This window comes from Camellia sinensis, chromosome 6 (genome assembly GCF_055761805.1).
Source record: "Camellia sinensis isolate YWXY chromosome 6, ASM5576180v1, whole genome shotgun sequence".
In the NCBI taxonomy this organism is placed as follows: Eukaryota; Viridiplantae; Streptophyta; class Magnoliopsida; order Ericales; family Theaceae; genus Camellia; species Camellia sinensis.
In genome coordinates this window covers 61,209,763-61,223,607 of record NC_138966.1, presented here as the reverse complement: position 1 = coordinate 61,223,607, position 13,845 = coordinate 61,209,763, and the positions used below count along the sequence as shown (strand labels likewise).

General features: G+C 40.7%; 1 protein-coding gene across 1 annotated transcript; it reads left to right on the top strand.

Moving 5' to 3' along the window:
- The first annotated feature begins 234 nt into the window (after positions 1–234).
- LOC114262618 (putative carboxylesterase 2) lies at positions 235–1,519 on the top strand. Its single transcript, XM_028202984.2, has one exon. It carries the CDS (start codon positions 360–362, stop codon positions 1,356–1,358), a length of 999 nt encoding a protein of 332 aa, XP_028058785.2. The 5' UTR covers positions 235–359; the 3' UTR covers positions 1,359–1,519.
- The last annotated feature ends 12,326 nt before the right edge of the window (positions 1,520–13,845 follow it).

Sequence of the window (13,845 nt, the reverse complement as noted above, 5' to 3'; positions counted from 1 at the left end):
ATTAAATTAAATTAAAAATTAATTTTTAACCTAAATATTTAGGACGAATGAAAGGCCATCTCTTTTGTGGTTCAAAAAGTCCATCTCTATTACACGACAAAATAAGTTTAAATATTTAGGACGAATGAAAGGCCATCTCTATTACACGACAACATCATTTGAATCAAGTTTGCGTGTGAACTTTAGACTTGACATTGAAGAATCCATAAAAAATAAATAAAATCCAAATCCAAATCCAAATCTTCATGTAAGTTCGTAGCACCATCTCAGACGCTGATAAAATTAATGTGACTTTGACTTCACCCAAAAATCACTCCTTTTTGTGTGTGTCTCTCTCTCTCTCTCTCACAAACACACATATGAATTCATCAAGCAAAAGAGAAGTATCTCATGAGGTTCCACCCTACCTGAGAGTATACAAAGATGGAACCATAGAGAGACTCTTTGGCAACGAGGTTGCCCCTGCAGGCTTTGATCTTCAAACCGGTGTTGTATCCAAAGACATCCTCATCATACCCGAGACCGGTGTCTCCGCCAGGCTTTACCGTCCTCCAAGTGTCACTCCCACTCATAACCAGAACCATAACCATAACCATAACCATAACAAACTACCCCTCGTGATTTACTTTCATGGTGGAGCATTTTTCATATCATCAATCTCAGATCCAAAGTACCACAACTCTCTCAACATACTAGTCGCCAAGGCCAACATCATCCTCGTCTCCATAGACTACAGAAGAGCCCCGGAGCACCCTCTTCCCGCCGCCTTCCATGACTCGAGGGCTTCTCTTCAATGGGTTCATTCACATGTCTCCGGTGCTGGCACTGAGGCTTGGCTTAGTGACAACGTTGACTTTGGCAGGGTGTTCTTGGCTGGGGACAGTTGTGGTTCAAGTATTGCCCACCACTTGGCAATTCGGGTCGGGCCCTCAAACCCTGTTGAAGGTGGCTTGAAGATTCTTGGCATAATTATGATCCACCCATACTTTTGGGGAGAAGAACCGATTGGGTCCGAGGCCAAGAACCCGGTGAGGAAAGCCATGGTGGACGGTTGGTGGCGGTTTGTTTGCCCGTCCGATAGGGGGAATGATGATCCGCTAATTAACCCGGTTGCGGATGGAGCACCGAGCCTTTCGGGTTTGGCATGTGACCGGGTTCTGGTATGTGTTGCTGAGAAGGACATATTGAGGGACAGAGGGAGACTCTACTATGAATCGTTGGTTAAGAGTGAGTGGCTTGGAAAGGCTGAGTTTGTAGAGATACAAGGAGAGGATCATGTTTTTCACATCATAGATCCGAATTGTGAGAAGGCTCTAAAAATGATCCAATGCTTGGCTTCTTTCATAAACCAGGAATGACATTCATTGAGTGAATGTGTGATGTGATCATAATAAGGTTCCATAAAGTTCTACAAGTTAGACTCCAACATCAATGGTTGGTTACAAATGTCTTGTTTCATCAAAGGTTGTTGTACCTTTTATTATGTTTCTTGATTAGTGGTTTGTCAATCTTCTCTTAATTAGTGTTGTTTTTTCAACATTGCTCCAACCTATATCAATTATTATACTAATTAATATATCAATATATGTTGTAATGCTGCAATTTTAAAATTATAGAGTTCACTTATTATATAAATTACAAAGATTCAAAACTAATAAAATTATATTATATTATCCGTCAATACATTAATTAATATATTAATTCGTATGTACAACTACTATATTTTTTTTTTCAAACTTTAATCAGGCTATAAAAACCTAACTTCTTAGGTCCACAAAAACCCGCATTACTGAAATAGTTTGTCTATTTTTTTGTTTTTGTCATTTTCACTTTTATTTTCCTTTCCCTCGAATTATAGAACCAAATTATTAATGAAATACAAAACATTCAAGAAAGAAAAAGCTAAATAAAATACTCAATTAAAAAAAATTCTTTAGACACAAGTAACTCAAATCAAATAAGAGTAGCTTTGCCAGAACAAGACTCAATTCATATCCAATCAACATATAACGTTTTAAGAATTAAACTTTTTTTTATCCTAAAAGTGAAAATTTTCCTACAAAAATATCACAAGATCATTTCCTGTATTAGAAAGATGGGTGCACCACTGTCCGGTTGACTTTTTGGTGCATCAAAAAGTTGGTTCACTGTTAATTGTTACCACAAAATCAATTTTTTTATTTTTTTAGCTGTGGTTACATGAAAAATGTCATGAATTGTTAATTTTTAATAACAATTGAAAAAATTTGTCATAGAATAACATGACTGATTGTCATTTTTTAGTGATAGATTTGGAAAATCGCCACTAATTATTAATTTTTAGCGACAGAATCATAAAATCGTTACAAAATTTTTTTTAAGTATAACTATTAGGACTTTTTTTATCTATACAAATACTGGTGGGATTTAATAGTGCACATGTCCTTATAACATGATATGTGAGTAATTAACCCAAATAAAAAAAAAAAGAAACTTTAGTGACATAATTTTAAAATGGTCACTAATAAATACATTTTTAGGGGCAAAATAATTTCGTGTCAAAAAATTTTATTTTTACCAAAATTTTGGTCCCAAAAGCATTATTCATTACTAAATGTCAATTTCTTTACTAAAATACAATAATATCCTTTTTAACAACTAAAATATTTCATTCCTAAAAGTGATTTATCTCTAAATTTATTGTGGTGAAATTAAAAATTCAAGTTCAAATTTAGTAAAATCAAGAAGTTTATCATAATAAGGTGACTTTCCAATAACCATTTTCCCACTTTTAATTCCTACCATAATGATGAAGCGTTTCTAGCAGTTCAAGGAGTTGATCATACCCGCACATTGCTTCCGAACTTCAACTGCCTCTAACATGTGATACAACATGGTGGAGAATCAAACAATGAACCCTAAAGTGTGAATTGTTTGATTGAAGAAATCGAGTTGGACACATGTTCTTGGAGATGTTACTTGGCATCCTGCCTTCCCACATTCACAGTTGCTTTTTTGTTTGGTGGCAACTTCATACTCTTCTTGGCCTTCCCTGTTATGTTTAATGCCTCTCCTCCACATTTAAAAAAATACAATAAGTCATGACTTTCTTTCACCATAAATTGATATGCCTATTTTAGTACAATTGTAGCATTTTAATGTTTGTAGCCTATGAAGCATGATTCAGACATGAATCAATATTGGGATGCCAAGACCCAAATTTTCACATAAAGGAATGTATAATCGTATATTTTTACAATTCATGTACCGTATATGGGATAGACAAATAGGTTTGACCATGGAGAGGTTATTATCACAATATAAACTGCCTAAACTAACAATTTACATATTACCTAAAAAACACAAACACTTGTGAAAAGATATAGTGATGGGCATGACCCAGGAAGGGCCAAACCATGGTTTGATTAGTTATCATCATAAAGCCTAGAACAAGCCCAACACCAAACTTGGTAGAGAACCCACAATAGTCAATACCAGGCACCAGTTGGACACGTGCCAAGCAAGAGTCTAGCTACGTGGCATACAAAGATTCTTCAAAATTATTGAACCCACACGCAAAGCATTAAATGAGACTGTTAAGGTATTAAATGTAATAAGACCTCTCACTCTAGAGCATGGCGAAATGGGCAGGGCCAACGACAAGTAGGTGGCGGGATTTCGGCCAATGGGACAGCATGAATGAACAAAAAAAATGATTAACAAGAGATATAAGGAAGCTTATGAGGAGCGTTTGGTAACAAGTAATTTACTCTCACTCTCTCTCTCTACTTTTAACTCTCTCTCTAAACTATTATTCCAACCACATCCTCATCTAACTTGATCGTTAGAGGGTCCACACGAAGGAACTACCCCATTTTGGAACCTTCCTATTGGAATTGTTGCAGGTGCCATTAGGAAGGCCAAGAATAGCCAACCAGTGGAGCACTTGGATCGATCCGACCCATATCCTGCCGACCAAACTGCATTAGTAGTTGGCGTTGTCTATGGGAATCTTTTCAGTTGATAGTTGTGTTTATTGTCGCCGGAAACGTTCCCATCCCCACCCACCTTTTATGTCGGAGTGAATGGTTACGACGAGATCCATGGCTTTGCAACACAATGCTGGCAACCCTTAAGCGGAGTCCTCCAACCCAAACAACCCACCTCCATATTTCACAGAACTCACTAACAGCATTAACCATTTGGCTGAGTAAAACCAAGCTGTAATCAACGCTTTGCTCTAACGTGATCTACTTGTTCCTTCTCTTCCGCCACAACAAGACATTCCTCCAAACCGAGAAAAAACCCAAAACCCCTACTCATCTCAACCACATATCTCCCAAGGAGAACCTCTACTCCCACCCTTCACTCCACAAGCTCAATCGTCGAACTTGGAGGGCCTGCATCCCCCTCATCAGGGGTTGCAGCTTCATTAGGGGAACCCTCAACTCTTCATAATCGCCATCCACCACACCACGATGCCGTCCATGAAGGAGAAGCTAGAAGTGTTCAACCCCCACTTCATGCTAGAGAAAACAATGTTCCCATTTGGGAGGAGGAGCTATGAGCCATGAAACTCCAATTTCAGGGGGTCATACAGAACATGCAGAACAAACCTTTCTCTATCGCTAACTCCTCCTTTGTCGCATCTGTCAGAGATAAACCTCTACCCTGTAAGTTCAAAATGCTGTCGATCAACACCTTCGACATACAACTGATCCGGTCGGCCACTTGGAAGCATATAGGACGCTCATGATCCTCCATACTTTTTCTCATGAGATCATGTGTCGGGCCTTCCCTGTTACACTTAAGGGGTCAACGCGACTCTGGTTTAGTTATCTCTAGCCAGACTCGGTCACTTCTTTTAATTAGCTGACGAATCCTTCTTGAGCCATTCTGTTAGCGTTCAGCATCAACAATGCCTAGCGACTCAGCTACTAAATATTTAACAAACGAAAGGGGAGTCACTACATAGCTTTGTCACTCGGTTCAATTCAGAAGCTTTACTGGTTGAGGAGAACGATGACATGGTCATTTTAATAGCTTTCATAGCCGGTTTGAGACTGTATGATTTCCTATTTTCTCTCTCCAAAAATCATCCAACGACCATGGCCATCCTCCTTACCAAAGCCCAGAAATACATGAACGCTGAAGATTCTTTGGCAGCTCGCCAAGATTCTACACCCAAACCTCCACAATCTGAAGAAAAGAGAAAAGAGCCTAAGCCTAGACTCTCTCAATACACAGACCGAACCCCCCAATATTTCAATTGACCTCGCGCTCCGACCGATCGGCCTATTCTTGTCCATCTAGTTGTTTCGAGTGGTATACCTCTCTCAACTCACTCATGGAGCAAGTCTTAAACCAAATCCAACAAGACCATAACCTAAAATGGCCCCAACCTTCAAAGTCTCCCTCCATCTGTCGAGGCCAGTCCAAATATTGTCACTTCCACCGTGACCATGGCCATAACATCGAGGAATGCATCAATCTTAAGGATTAGGTTGAGGAACTGATCCACCAAGGGAATTTAACTCTGTTCACCACAACCTGACCACGTCAAAGAACTAGAGTCGATCCCCTAAGGTGGAATGATAGACGCACTCTACCAAGGCAACAAGACTTGCCTAAGCAGAATGATGATAAAGTCTAATAACAACCCTGAGTTCAAGGCGGACCCCCGTCGCTAGTGAGAGAAATCAAGGTCATTGTAGGAGGGCTAGCGTGCGGCGGACTATCTCGGTCGACACGCCGAGCTGAGCTTTGAAAGATCTGACAAAAGTTGGACAAAGAATTGACAACAGTTGACCGACCCCTCAAGCAGCCCGAACAGTGGTCGGAGCCGATCACCTTCACCGATGCAGACTTTACAGGAGTCTGGGACCCTTACGGCGACCCTCTGGTCGTTTCCTCTCTTCTCTCAAACTACAAAGTCAGGCATGTACTTGTCGACAATGGCAGTTCAACAGATATTATCTTTCGCAATATGCTTTCAAGCAGCCTAAGATCAGAGAAGAAAATTTATCACCCTTGCAGACCCCCTTAGTTGGTTTCACAGGTGATCAGGTAACCTCTATAGGATCCATCAATCTTCCAATCACTATTGGCGAGTACCCAAGGTAGACCATGAAGATCCTCACTTTCTTGGTCATTGACTGCCCCTCCGCTTACAATTTTATACTTGGGCGTACAACTCTCAATGCTTGCCAAGCTGTGATGTCCACATACCATTTGGCAATGAAATTGCCAACTGATCATGGGCTTGGCACCATGAGGGGCGAGCAGACTGCAGCCAAAGAATGTTACGTTGCTTCATTAAAAGAGGTAAAGGTGAAGGAGGCCATGATCATTAAGGGCGTTGATGCCAAAGACGAAGATGAACTAGTCCAGAGGGAACCAGTTAAAGAGTTAGTGGAAGTACCCACTAACCTTGTTGTATTTTCGAGCCCACTCCATCGTGGTTCTCACGGACTAACCTTTGAAAAAAGTTACGCAACAACCAGAGTCATCTGGCAGGCTCATGCAGTCTTTGAACAGCCATCAAAGGTCAGGCCATTGCAGATTTTATCCTTGAGTTCACTAATCTCACCCTAGATGTACCCTCTGCGCCAGTCCACATCATTTCTGAGGAGGTCGATCTCCACTCCTAGACTTTAAGCGTTGATGGCTCTTCCAAAAAAGAAGGCAGTGGAGCCGGCTTAATCCTCACTACCCCAAAGGGTGAGGACTTCAAGTGTGCCATCTGATTCCAGTTTGACACCAGTAACAATAAGGCCGAGTACAAGGCCCTACTAGCAGGTCTCAGACTGGTTGGGGTAAACCGTCTCCAAGTGTTCAGTGATTCCCAATTGGTGGTCAGACAGATAAGTGGTGAGTTTGATGCAAAGGAGAAAAAAATGAGATCATACAAAGACATCGCTCTACCCCTCACCTGTCTTTTCAACAGTTTCCACATCAAGCACATCCAACGGTTTGAGAACTCCAAAGCAGATGAAATGGCCCAATTAGCCTCGGCAGACTAGTGAAACCTCAGTTGCGGAGATAGAATTGAATAGTTGGCATAACCAGCAATTTCACAAGATTAATAAGAGGTCTACCTACTTCAAAATGAGCATATCCCATGGGCACAAGGCCATATTCAGTTCTTAGAGTAGGGAGTGCTTCTAGCAGATAGGAAGGACTCAGATAAGGTCAAAGCTTGGTTGGCCAGTTACGTTATAATAGAAGGCATATTATACAAGCAGGGTTTCTCATGGCCGTGCCTCAGGTGTTTAAATGATGATCAAGCCACCTATGTGATGAGAGAAATACATGAAGGGGTTTGTGAAAACCACTCTGGGGAACGATCTTTGGTTCATAAAATCCTTCGCATGGGCTACTTCTGGCCCACCCACAGCCAAGACGCCAATGTGTAACGCCTCGAAATAAATGCAATAACCCATCCATAACATCAATAAGTGACAACAATGATAAAGTAATTATCCTTCATTAGTTTCTAATTATGTTTTACAAAAAAAATAATATATGCTGATATACATTCACAAGTCTAACCCTGAATCTATAGCATATGTTACCTACTAAGGAAATAGGATGAAAGTTAAAACAAATCAGAAATGCCCCAAAGGCTTACAAATTTCTAAGACGGTACTTGGTTACAACAAAAGTGGAATTTAAGTCCAATACAGTTAAAGGCCCTTGGCCTGTACAAAACATATACAAAAATCAACAAAATGAAACTCTTGCTCCAAGTCCTCCCAAGTTATTGCTTTGGTGGAGGCATGTCATCTATACCTGAAATGTTTTTCCCACATAGAGTGAGCCAAAACCCAATAGAAATAATTCATCACAGTATATGAATCTTAACAAAGTTATAAGGTGAATGCATATACAATGCTTGTGCCAAGATATTTGATATCTCTTTCCAAAATCATGTAGTGTTGGGCTAATATCATAATTCATAATCACTTCCTTTAGAATAGAAAACAGGGCAGTGAATCATACTCTGGGAACCCCAAAACAAAAACAACATTTCACGAAAATTTCGTCTGCGGAAAACCGTAAACTGGCACCTATGTAAACGTAGGCTATACGAGCATTACTACTGCCATTTCACGGAAATTTCGCCCGTGGAATCGGCACCCATGTATACGCGCATTTTTTTTTAAGACTTTTACCATGGACACTCAAGCCAACATATTTCAACGAGATAATACATACTTTATCAATTCACCCATTTTTCTCAAAATAATAAACATTTCGAATATAAAAGCGTGAGGTAATGCTCAATGCAATTGAATGAGAAAATAGTTTCAATTCTCCCAATTCTCATGTAATTTCTACAACAATCATAATTACCCAAAAAAGATATCTCTAAACAGGTAATTAATTCCCCCAAAAATAAACTTTTCAAATTCCAAGATGTGAGTGGTAATACATATCCAACTCTACCATCCTCATCAAAACCAATCCAATTTCATACTTCCAACACCAATTCCATAATTCATATAAAATCAACTTTTGACATAATTAGGGCAAAAATCCCTTTTCATCCAAAATCAATTCTACATATTGAAAACCAACTGTTTCATCACGGCTCAACCTCATTTCCAATCCCACAACCATTTTCATGAAACCATTAGAAAACCCCTCTTTTGAGTTTTGACCCAAAACACTAGATTTGTTCAAAAATCCCCCAAATCACAATATTTTTTCCAAACACAAATAGCTAAGTTAAAAGTCAGAAGAAAGTGTGGAGAAATCCGTACCTCAAACTTAGAAGACGAGAGGAATAGAGTAGAAAACTCAAGGACGCCGAAAATCAACTTTGCTTCGATTAGAACGAAGCCCTCATCGAGCTTTATCTTTTTAACAAAGGGACACGGGTGAAAAGATCGACATATCTAGGTGTATTCGAGTGAAATATGTGAGTTTTAGAGAGTGAATGAGAGAAATTAGGGTTTTGAAATGTTTAGAGAGAGAGAGGAGAGAGGGAGAAATGAAAAAGTGACTAAAAATGGCTGTTTATGAATTGATATACGCACAGATCACTCGAGCGCAAGAAGTGTTGCTCGAGCGACCATACACAATAAGTTTTACCGCTCAAGCGCAAGAAGCTTCGCTCGAGCGAAGAATACTAACTCCTAGAAGATTTACAGACATAAGACCACCGTGCGAGCTCAAGAAGTTTCGCTTGAGCGAAGAATGCCAAGTTCTAGTACTTTTTGCAGACCTGCCAGAATATTGAGAGTACACAAGGACTGCTTGAGCGCAAGAAGTGTCGCTCGAGCGAAGAGGCAAAATTCTAGGCAATAACAGTTTGGAAAACAAGCTATCAACCTATTCCAAATGCAAGCAACACATCCCAATAGCCAACCCAAAGAAAAATAAGGAGAAATAAGACATGATCAACTATATAAAACAATGAAACTGGGATTCAAAATATCAAATAGGTTGGGTCAAAACCAAAATCGCTATAACCCCCCTTTAAGGAATTTTGTCCCCGAAATTTTAAACCAACGACAAAACCATGTCTAAACTTGTTAAAACAATGATAGTAAATTGAAGCCAACACCATGACGCATCCACCGTTCATTCATTTTCATCATCATGATAAACATATACTCATTTCTGAATGTACAATTCACATTTCCAAAACATATACAATGTTTATATTACATTAACATAACAAAATTTCAATACATATTCAAACATCAACAAATAGTTCCGGATACTTCTCACGGACTTCCGCCTTATGCTCCCAAGTCTAAGACACAACCTCGAAGCATATCCTCAATGATCTGAATAGTACGTTCTGACTACCCATTAGTCTGAGGATGATAGGTGGTACTAGAAGTCAACTTAGTACCCAAGGCACTCTGCAGGCTTTGCCACAATCGAGCTGTAAAACGCGGGTCTTGATCTGAAACAATAGCCACAGGAACCCCATGAAGTCGAACTATGTCCCTAATGTAAAGGTTGTCTAGATAATCTACTGAGTCACTCGTGTGCATAGGTACAAAATGCGCTGACTTGGTCAATCGGTCAACTACCACCAAAATGGCATCATTACCACGTTGAGTCCGCGGAAGACGCATAACAAAGTCTAGTGACATGCTTCCACTTCCACTTCCACTTGGCTATAGGCAAGGGTCATAACAAACCCACCTGCCTTTGATGCTCTGTCTGCACTTGTTGACAAGTAAGGAACCTCGGCATAAACACGGCTACATCCTTCTTTATTCCCTTCCACCAAAACTGGTCGCTAAGGTCGTGATACATCTTTGTGCCTCCCACCGCAAGGCGTGAATGGTGAAACTCTCGGAGTACCTCCTCTAGACAAGACTCCGGCACGAAAAGATGGTCAAGATATCTAACACTCGAGTCAGAATACACGTTCAAGCCCCTTTCTACTTTTCGACTAGAGATCTTCTCCTAGAGGGTTTCTACCTCAAGATCACCCCTCTGTGCTTCTATAACTTGGCTCCCTAATGTAGGTTGGGAAACTATAGTAAACAAGGTGGCCGGCTCAATGGACTCGCTAAAATGCAAGTCGAACTCACCAAAAGCACCCAACATCTCCCATTCCTAGATGGCAATACTCGCTACGCTACTAATGGATTTTCTACTCAAAGCATTGGTCACAACATTGGCCTTTCCCGAACGATAGTGTAACTCAAAGTTGCAATCCTCCATAAACTTCGTCTACCTCATTTGCCTCAAATTTAGATCTTTTTGTGAAAATAGGTACTTCAGACTATTGTGATCAGAAAACAAATTAAACTTCTCACCATAACGGTAACGCTTCCAAATCTTCAAGGCAAAGATCACGATCGTTAGTTCTAAGTCATGGGTAGGATAGTTCTTCTCATCCGTTTTTGGCTGACGTGAGCCATAAGCTACTACCTTCCCCTCTTACATCAAAACATAACCCAAACCTTCTTGTGACACATCACAATACATAGAATAGCCCAAACCCCCTCCAGAATAATCAGCACTGGAGTAGTGGTAAATGATTTCTCACAAGTCTCACTCCACACAAACTTGATTCCCTTCCTCTTAAGCTTGGTCAATGGTGAGGCTAATCTAGAGAAATCCTTCACGAACTGACGATAATACCTGGCCAACCCCAAGAAACTAAGAATCTCAAAGGCGTTTGTAGACACCCCATTTTTGACCGACCTTAAGACTCAGATGTCATCGATTGAGCGCTTGATGATAGCGCATGTTGTGCTCGTTCCGAGTTTCCGGAGTTTGGGTCGAGTGCCTTGCCCCCGAGCCTCTGAACTCTTTGTGCTTCGGATCGGTTTGCGGACCAAGTCTGGTTTTCCTTGCCTGAGGGAGGGAGAGGTCTTGTGGACCACTTTTTTGTGGTCGTAGGCCACTTTTCCCATTTGTAGACTAGTTTCTGACTTTCGGAGCCTTCGGCTGCGCGCCTTGTCTCGAGACTGCTTAACGTTCTCCGTTTGGCATGGTTTTTGAACCACACCTTGTTTCCTTGGCCTAGAGGGCCACTGTGGTTTGGGAGACCACTTTTGTGGTCGTAACCACTTTTGGTGCTTGTCTGCTAGTTTTCGAGGCTCCCGGCTGCGCGCTTTGCCTCCCGAATTTTCGTTTTGCATCCATTTTGGTTTGTTTTTGGTACAAACCTTGTTTTCCTTGTTTGGAAGGTGGTACAAGGGTGGGAGACTAGTATTTCCCCTTGGAGACCATTTTTCCTCCTGCTAGCCAGTTTTCTGGTCTGATAACTGGTCTCCCTGATCTTGGGACCATCAAAAGTGGTCGGCCACCACACCATTTGTTTGTTTTCATCATCTGGACTCTCTCCCACCTTAGCTGACCAGTTGTTGTTCTGGGAGACCATTTGAAGTGGCTGGCCGACCACTTAAGTGGTCGGCTTCATTTTGACACCTTTTTGGAGATATTTTCCTCCAGCTGGCACAGCTGGAGGGCACCAGAGCCATCCTCCATACACGTGTATGGAGGGATTGATTTGAGCCTTAGCTTCTTGGAGAAGCTTTGCCTTTTGTTCTCTATAAGAGGAAGGCTCCTCCTCCCTCCTCTAGGTTCAGAAAAATTGCCTTAAGACATATAGATATAGTTTTGTATCTATCTTGCCCCTTTACTTTATTTTTGTGCTTCAAAAGTGTAGATTTGTCATACTTTTGTACACAAACACACACTTAAACACCTTGCTTGTGTTGCTGAGGCTTCTTGAGGTTGTTCTTGAAGTTCTTGGGTTGGTTTGAGCTCAAAGAGGTTGCTGGAGTTGCAGCAGTAAAGAAGGTCTTCAAGGGTGAGTCTTTAACCCTTAAATCCCCCATTCTTGCTTAAGCTTTTAGCCCTTCTTGCATACTTTTTCAAGCTTAACTCTTAACTGGAAAAAGTTCTATTTTTGTGTGATTAAAAAGTTTGTTTAAGGTCACTTTTTCATTGGGGGTGATCGACCCCCTCTTAGGCCTTGTTAGGCGTTATTTTGAGCCATCCCTTTAGGCTCTTGTTGTTGCCTTTGCATGACCTTTCTACCACTGAAATCCAGAGGATTTTCAGTGGTGGAAAGGTGGTTTTGGAGTCCTAAATAGGAGAGGGTCCCTCTCCTTGTGTCTTGTTTACTTGCTTCACGTGCCTCATGTGTGAGCATCTTTGTTAAGCTTATGTTGGCCATATCTTAGCTTATATTTGTGGATATTTTGCTGAGGCTTACCACTGTTTTTTCTTGGTTTAGTCATCCCTTGCATGCATAATACACTTGTAGTGTAAATCACACACACTAGTCTTGTATGCTTCATGAGGTAACATGTCATTCTACCTATGTTGACTCCATTTCAGCATGTTCTTGGGCTTGTTTTACCATGTCATACCTCTGTTAGGGTTTGGTTTGGTCACCCTTTGCATGCTCCATGCACTTGTAGTGCATTTCTATGAAATAGCCTAACATGAATCATGTTGTAACATGTCATTCTAGCATGCTTTTGGCTTAACTTCATGAAGCTTTTGTCCATATTTTAACATGCTTTAGCTCTAATTTTGGTTGTTTTGGCCATGCATGACTTGGTTTGTATTGCCATAGTTCAATCTAGCTTGTTAGCTTTGTGCATCAAGTCCATTGGCATGCTTTACTTGGCCTATTTGAATGATTTGGCATCATTTCATATGTGATTTCAGTCCATGTTTCATACTCATACACTTGCATTTATCAGTCATTCAATGCGTTGGAGGGTTTGCCCCTTTATGCCTTAACATGAACCATTGCGTATGCCTTCATGTCTTAGTCTGCGAGCCATCATTTCAGTGCTTATTTGGGGTTATTATTCCATAATATAACTCAAATTTTTGTTGGTTAAGTCATCCCATGCTTGGTCTTAATAAGTGTAGTGTAATCCACCTTATTTGCCTTGTATGCATCATGCCTTATACCCTCCCTGCTAGCTTGTTTTGGCTTCCTTCCATGCATGTTTTAGATTTATTTTAACATATTTTCGGACTATTTTGGGTTGCCTTGATCACATGCTTCATGTCTTGCATACTTGTAGTACAAGTGCTCTTACTTGCTTCAAGCCTTGAGCACCATTGCATGCTTCATTTATGTTGTATACATGATTTGGCATCATCTAACATAACATTTCAGAGCTTATCACTTTTCTATGTTCCCACTTTATTCACTCTTTAAGTGTCTTTGAGTGTTGTGCATTGTTGCCTAGTTTATGGCCTAGCATGTATGCCATCTTGCCTAGGTATTTGAGCCCTCATCTCAACATGTTTAGGTCCTTGTTTTGACCTACTTGAGCTATGTCCATGTTTGGTTTAGTCATTTGTGCCATGTATTGCATGCCGTTTGTGTAGTCCCTTTAATGGCTTTGTGCCTTAGGC